Here is a 7,280-nt window from a genome sequence, read left to right as displayed (position 1 = left end):
CGCAATCAATGTGTCCAGCTAGAAGATGAATGAATGCTGAGATCTCAGATTGCGGGCTGGAATACTCTGAGCTGCCAAGGGCTTTTTCTGGTTGCTAAAGGTTGCGAGAGGGACTCTCGAGTGCGGGGAGCATCCGCAGGGGACTCCCTGGCCTCCCAGGCCTCGGAGGAGGCGCTTTAGGAACTACATATCCCATAGAGCTCTGGGCGCGGCGGGACCGCGGGTGCTGCCGGGAAGAGTAACCTGCGCCGAGCCGGAGCTGCAAGGATGGCCGCTCCGCGAGGTGGGCTGTACGTCAGAGTGCAGTCGATGGAGGGGGTGGGTCGCGTCCTGGGGACACTTTCCGACTTGACAGGTTAGGTAGACCCCACCCTTGGGACTTTGCGGAGACGAACGGGCGTCGGGCACGGGAGGGGCACCGGCGGTGGGGCTGAGTCGGAATTGCAAAGCTCCAGGAAGGTCTTGAGGGCGGGGCTGGCTGCCGTGGGTCGCTGGGAGACGGCGTGCAGGGCGTGCGGGGTGGGGAAAAGTTCGTTTCCGTGCTCTCCCTGTCAGCTTAGCGCAACTCTCTGCCCCACGTCTGCAGGAGGTCCTCACTGTCCGTTTTATAGATGAGGACAGGGGGCCCTGCAGACGACAAGGGTCTCAGCAGCAACATACGAACCCCTTATTTGACTTACTCCCTCCGACAAAACCCTGAGTCAGGCTTCTGCGGGACAGTAGAGTAAGCCCTTGGGCGGAGCGGACGCTGACACTCTGTCCGTGCCCACAGTGTTCCCACTTTCCTGCGTGGTGCAGCAGTACGCCTGGGGGAAGATGGGATCTACCAGTGAAGTGGCTCGGCTGCTGGCCAGCAGTGACCCGCTGGCCCGAATCTCCGAGGACCAGCCATATGCAGAGGTGAGAGCTGGGCGGTATTTCCGGTGCAGCAGGTGAGAGCCCGAGGGCCTGGGGCGAGTCACGGAGATCACCCGGGCGGGGAGGGAACAGGAGCCCCTTCAGGCCCCACGGGAGTGCAGGGAGATGGACACAGGTGCTGGCGGCAGAAGAAGAAATGTTTTCTCACGACAGGCCCTCCTTCCTCAAAGAACTCCCAGCACTTGCTGAATTTTGTCTTCTCTGACAGTTAAAATTTTTACTTTGACTTTTCCATTTTTTAAATTAGATTTAATTTACTTATTTTTAGGGGGGTAGGGGAGGCAGAAGGCGAGGGAGAGAAACATCTATCAGGTGCCTCTGCTATGCATCCCGAATGGGAGGGAACCACAGCCCAGGCCTGACAGGGACCTGAACTGGTCAGGGCTGCCCGCCTCGCAGAGGAAAAGCCAGAGCACACGGAGGCTTCAGCTTCTGAACCTGAGACCGGCATAAACGTGCTGCCACCTCCCACCGCTGTCTGAGTGGGAGTTTCAGGGACAGTGACAGTGCAGGTGTCACTCTCGTCGTGGGCCCAGGGAGAGGAAGTGAGCTGTCCTGGCCTCCACAGCTGGCTGGGCGCAGAGCCTGGACTAGCGCCTGCGTCTCCTGACTGCTGAGCTTCTGGGGTCTGCTGCTGCTTCATGTTCGCAATGGCAGGAGCATTCGTACCGGTCCTGGGAGGCCTGTCTCAGGACTCAGCTGCCCTATGGGGAACACAGGGCAGCTGGGATTAAGGCAAACTGGTGATGCCAGGGCCTCCCTGTTTTCCTCTCAAATTTCCCGTTTTTCCAGCTGTGGATGGGGGCCCACCCCCGGGGAGATGCCAAAATTCTTGACAATCGCATCTCGCAGAAGACCTTAGGCCAGTGGATCGCGGAGAACCAGGACTGCTTGGGTTCAAAGGTCAAGGACACCTTTAATGGCAAGTTGCCCTTCCTCTTCAAAGTGCTCTCAGTTGGAACAGCCCTCTCCATCCAGGCGCACCCTCACAAGGTACAGGGTCAGAGTGGGGTACAGTCAGGGTAGAGGAGAGCTTATGTTAAGGCTGTTAAGGCCCTCTTAAGACTTTTACTGCAGTTTTTACCCCACGCTTGCCAGCTTTAGCTCAAAGCTAAATTTAGGCCTGGCAATTCCCGGTTTAGCTGGGGAAGGCCAGATGCTGGTGACACTTGCTGGCAGCTAATTCTAAGTGAACAGCAGACCAGCTTGTGCCAGGGGAATGTCTCCAAGCTTTTTCTGGGCTCCCTTCACCCAGCCCAGGATGATTCATAGCTGATATTTACCCACTTGGCTCTCTGGGAGAGCTCACCTTCCAGGACAGGGTAGGTACCCTAGCTCCTCCTGCAGGGAGTCTTTCTGCAACAAGCCCATGAGTCACATCACGAGCATCTGTCTGCCCAAACTCTTCATTTCTTGCTGGGCAAAGTAAGACCCCGAGAAGTGAGAGATTTACCCAAAGTCACACAGCTTGTTAGTGTCAGAGCGTGGCTTGGTGGTTGGGTTTCCTGCTTCACAATCCAGGCCTCTTAAAGTCTGCCTCAGCTCTCACCAGATTTGGCCACATCCTTGCTCTGGGTCGGCTGAACCCGGAGTTCCTGCACTATGCCTTGACTGGTCTTGTCAGAAGTAGGAAGCCGTCACTATGTGATGACTGGGGGTGGGGTGGAGAGCAAGACCTGGGTGGGACTGGTGTCCTGCTAGGTGATGGCTGCACTTTGACCATTCCCCTCTTCCCCTGGCCGTCCACAGGAACTGGCAGAGAAGCTGCACCTCCAGGCTCCACAGCACTACCCTGATGCCAACCATAAGCCAGAAATGGCCATTGCCCTCACTTCTTTTCAGGGCTTGTGTGGCTTCCGGCCAGTTGAGGAAATTGTGACCTTTCTGACAAGTAAGGTTGGGCAAAACGCTGAGAGCATACATATTGGGCCTAGGATGCATGGGCAACCCAGGGCAGAGCTGGAACAGTGGCCAGGAGCAGAGGTTGAATGTCACAGGAACTGAAAGGCTGGTTGGCCTTATGAGTTCTTAAAGCCCCTGGGACAGTCCCATGAGACCAGGCTTGGGTGTTGTTGCGGAGGGCTAGAGGTGAGCAGTCAGTTCTCACTGCAGACTTTGCTTAGCATTGCCTGACTCCTTGGGTGAGATGGGGCGGCTAGGCCTTCTGCAGCTTCCCACTTCTACGGGTTCCACTTTGCCACTTCTGAGATGGGCCCTGGCCTGGCCTTCCTGCAGAGGTGCCTGAGTTCCAGTTCCTAATTGGAGATGATGCAACTGCACAGCTGCAGCAGAGTCTGAGCCAGGACTCCCAGGCCGTGGCCGCTGCTCTGCGGAGTTGTTTCTCCCACCTGATGAAGAACGAGAAGAAGGTGGTGGTGGAACAGCTCAACCTCTTGGTGAAGCGGATCTCCCAGCAAGGTGGGTATCATTGTTGGCCCGGGGGCAATGCCCTGTCCTGGGCCCTGACGCAGACACTAGGCAGTAGGGTCAGCGCTCTCAACCCCTTGGGCTCAAGTGCGACACTAAACCAGATCTGACTCAGATGGCCTGTTGGTGACTCAGTATTCCTCAGTCTTTGTGAATCAGGCCCCTCATTTGAATGATGCTTCCTAACTGGCCATCTTCTGTAGATGGCTGGAGGCACATTGGCCTGGAAGATGATTAGGATGCCTTTGACCCAGGCATCGAGGCATTGGGATTTTCCACCAGCCCCACAGCTGCCCCCATTGGATGGATTTGTACTTCCGGGTTAGATAGCAGGAAGATGGAAGGGGATCCTTCCTCTCCTCCACCGACCTGATGCCCAGAGCTCTGTCAGTAGATCTTAGCTGAAATACCTGCTTTGTACCCACCTTGTGCTCACTAAGGGGAGTCCAGGAGATAACTATGGTGGGTGTGGCCACCTTTGGTTTGGAGAACCAATATGGCGAAAAACAGGCAGAATGGGCTCTAAGCTACGAACTTACATGACCCACGTGGTGAGACCCCAGCTTCTTCTCCAGGTGACTCCGGAACTTCTGGTCTGTCTCTACACCTTTTCTCTGCTACCTCTGAGCCACAGGGACTGTCCTACCCAGGCCTACCCTGTATTTGGTTTTTGCTGTTTTCTCTGCTTGCATGCCTGTCCACGTAGGGATTTTTGCACTCACAGCAGAACTGATACCTGTGATTTTATATCATGTGCACACACAGGCCGTGGACCTGTCTCCTTGACTTTTTCTTTTTTTAATGTTCCCCATTTTTTAAAAGATCAGACGGGAAGGGAGAGAGAAAGAGGAGAGAGAGGAACTCTCACCCACCACCGGGGACCTGGCCTGGAGTCTAGGCACGTGCCCTGACTGGGAATCGAACTGGCGACCCTTTGGTTCACAGGCTGATGCTCAATCCACTGAGCCACACCAGCCAGGGCTCCTTGGCTTTTTTGTGTCCTCAGTGCTTAGCACAGAGTGGACATTCAGCTGTCTGTATGGACTCAGAACTACCCTCTAATCCAGACCAGCTGGTTTCTTCATTGTGGCACTGACCCTACTTTTACGTACAAATGCCCTCTTCCAGTGAATTCAAGACATCGAAGCTCCCCTCCCCCACTCCCCGCCCACTTCCAAGAAGCCTTCCACCTCCAGTCTAGCCCCGGTTGAGCTCACCCTCCCCTGGTCAGTTTGCGAGGACACCTTTTGGCCCTTGGCACATTCTTCCTCATGCTATCTGGGTGACCAGCCTTCAGAGTTACCTGGGACTGAATTATTTTCTGAGATGCGGTACTTTCAGTGCTGAGAAGGGGAAAGGCATGGGCTGGGACACACGGAACCCTTACTGGATTATCCGTTACCCAGATTTTGAGTTCCTCGAGCTGTGGCTTCTCGACTAGGGGGACGTTGGCAATTGTCTAGAGACACTTCCGGCTGTCAAGACCTGGGTCGGGGTGCCAGTGGTATCCTGTGGGTAGCAGTGCTGAAAAACCTACGACGCATGGGACAGCCCCCACAACAAAGAACTGCCTGGCCCAAACGTCCATAGTGCTGAGGCTGGGCAACGCCGTCCTAAAAAACCCACTCTAGCTCTTCCAATGCCCAGTGTAGGGCTGGGCTTATGGGTGGTCAAAATGAGGAAAATGGCATCTGGGCAGGCTGGAGTACCAAGGAAGACTGGTCTCTGAGAGGCGGGGCGAACATGCCCACCAGTGTCTAGGTTCCTGTGGGTAGGGGCTTCCCCAGGACTCCCTGGCTACGGTGGGGCTGCGTGCACCAGGGAGTACCCCTGAGTGACCTCGGGTTGCTCTGTGACCCTCAGTGGCTGCTGGGAACAATGTGGAAGATGTCTGTGGGGAGCTTTTGCTGCAGCTGCACCAGCAGTACCCAGGGGATATCGGATGCTTTGCCATCTACTTCCTTAACCTGCTTATCCTGAAGCCAGGGGAAGCCATGTTTCTAGAGGCCAACGTACCCCACGCCTACCTGGAAGGAGGTGAGCCACATTTCAGCAGGAAGCCCTACTGCAGCCCTTTTGGACCTCGTTTCCCCATCCAGACAAATGGGGAGAGGGTGGTCGAGGAGACCTTTGAAGTCCCTCCAGCTGTCACCTCCCGGGATCCCAGGGGTCAGCACAGAAGCAGCCAGTGGGGACGACGAACGCCAGGCTGGGGTCAGACACTGCTTGAACCTTTACACTAATTCCCCAAGGTCATGACAGTCTCGTGTTAGACCTTGGTGACGTGTGGGAACCGCAGTTTGAACCTAGGCTGTGACTGGATCAAGGCTGCTCTCTGCACTCATCAGATGGCTCAGTTGAGACCATCTTCCTGATGCACCAAGGTTGCAGGTTCGATCCTTGGTCAGGGCACGTACAGGAACCAGCCAGTGAACGTGTCAGTAAGTGGAACAACAAACTGTTTCTCTTTCTCTAGAAATCACTAAGTTAAAAAAAATGAACGGCAGCTGCTCCCCTTGCATCACACCGCCCTCACTCTGTCCTGTCGACCCAGAGATTTTACACTGAAACGCATGGGGCCACAGAAAGCTGCTGCGTTTTGACTGTGGGCTGCTTACCATTCACGGACGGGGTTTTGTGGGAGAATAGAGTCTGAGAAGGGTTGGGGCTCCCCCAAGGGTGAACATGACCCCCTGACAACAGTGGGTGACCTGTCACGTGTTTTTGGCGTCTGGTATTTTAGCTCATTCTCCCAGAGAATGCAGTTCCAACTGCAATGGGTTTGTGGCACTCAAGTTAGGACCAGCCTTGGAGAGCCTAACTCCAAGGCATTTTTCTTGAGCTAATAAGTGACAGTCCTCTATCCCCAGACTGCGTGGAATGCATGGCGTGCTCAGATAACACAGTCCGCGCTGGCCTGACACCCAAGTTCATCGATGTGCCCACTCTGTGTGACATGCTCAGCTATACCCCCAGCCCCAGCAAGGACAGGCTCTTTACTCCAGCGCGCAGTCAGGAAGACCCCTGCGTTTCCCTCTATGACCCCCCCGTACCAGACTTCACGGTTATGAAGATAGAGGTAAGTAGGAGTCCATGGTGGGGCTTTTTTTGTGGGGCACGAACAACTCTTGCAAAGGCCACAGTGTGGACTATATCTAGGGCTGGGTCTCCTTTTTGTGAAGCTCATTTGGGGAGAGATGGTCGCAGGACCTGCTCACTCCTGTCTGGACCAGGCACCAGGTGGACACCTCCGTGCCTGAGAACCTGGGGTATGGGGGAGAAGGCAGCAGAGTGCCCCTCTCACTGCCCTTGCTGTTCTGTGCCCACGAGCTGCAGGAGCAGAGTCTAAGCTGCACCGTTCTTGTCTCTTCCCGCCCAGGTCCCTGGCTCGGTCCCTGAGTACAAGGTCTTGGCAGTGGACTCCGCCAGCATCCTCCTGGTGGTGCAGGGCACAGTGGCAGCCAGCACCCCCACAGCCCAGGCAGTAATCCCCCTGCAGCGTGGCAGGGTACTCTTCATCGGGGCCAATGAGAGTGTCTCGCTGAAGCTCACAGAGCCCAAGGACCTGCTGATATTCCGTGCCTGCTGTCTGCTGTAGAGGCCATAGCCGTCCTCCTTACCTCCTCAGGCCCAGCCCAAACTCCTTCCCAGCTCTGAACTCCGAGGTAGTGACTCCTGAGCAGGCCAGGCTCAACCGTCTTCCTGGCAGGAGGGACCTGTGTGAGGACTAAGGGCCAACACTCCACTTGCATTCTCACTGAATCTGAGCCAGACTCAGTGCAGGAGAGCAGCTGTTCTCACTAGTGTTAGGCTGGTGAACTCTGATGACCTCAGCATCAGTTAGAGCAGAAGGATTGGTAACCAATTTCTTTATTGATTTGAGAAACATTGATTTGTTTCACTCATTTATGCATTCAGTGGTTGATTCGTGTGTG

General features: G+C 55.4%; 1 protein-coding gene across 5 annotated transcripts; it reads left to right on the top strand.

The window, feature by feature from the left end:
• The first annotated feature begins 216 nt into the window (after nt 1-216).
• On the top strand, nt 217-7,250 carry MPI (mannose phosphate isomerase). Of its 5 annotated transcripts, none has more exons than XM_024557436.3 (8): nt 217-283; nt 773-900; nt 1,711-1,911; nt 2,668-2,809; nt 3,154-3,336; nt 5,209-5,382; nt 6,216-6,424; nt 6,725-7,250. In XM_024557436.3, the coding sequence occupies exons 1-8, from the start codon at nt 268-270 to the stop codon at nt 6,941-6,943; spliced, it is 1,272 nt and encodes a 423-aa protein (XP_024413204.2). In that variant the 5' UTR covers nt 217-267; the 3' UTR covers nt 6,944-7,250. The 5 variants fall into 5 exon arrangements, with proteins under 5 accessions (XP_024413204.2, XP_045048813.2, XP_045048815.2 ...); XM_045192878.2 differs by having other exon boundaries at nt 226-290; XM_045192877.3 differs by having other exon boundaries at nt 235-355.
• Nucleotides 7,251-7,280: the final 30 nt, after the last annotated feature.

The sequence above is a fragment of the Desmodus rotundus genome, chromosome 7 (genome assembly GCF_022682495.2).
Source record: "Desmodus rotundus isolate HL8 chromosome 7, HLdesRot8A.1, whole genome shotgun sequence".
NCBI lineage: Eukaryota > Metazoa > Chordata > Mammalia > Chiroptera > Phyllostomidae > Desmodus > Desmodus rotundus.
This window is presented reverse-complemented; position numbering and strand designations above follow the sequence as displayed.

Coding starts and splice junctions, on each gene's coding strand:
- MPI (XM_045192877.3), top strand. CDS start 268: ATGGCCGCTCCGCGAGGTGGGCTGTACGTCAGAGTGCAGTCGATGGAG. Junction 1,912..2,667: donor TCCAGGCGCACCCTCACAAG/GTACAGGGTCAG, acceptor GGCCGTCCACAG/GAACTGGCAGAGAAGCTGCA. Junction 6,425..6,724: donor TCACGGTTATGAAGATAGAG/GTAAGTAGGAGT, acceptor CTTCCCGCCCAG/GTCCCTGGCTCGGTCCCTGA.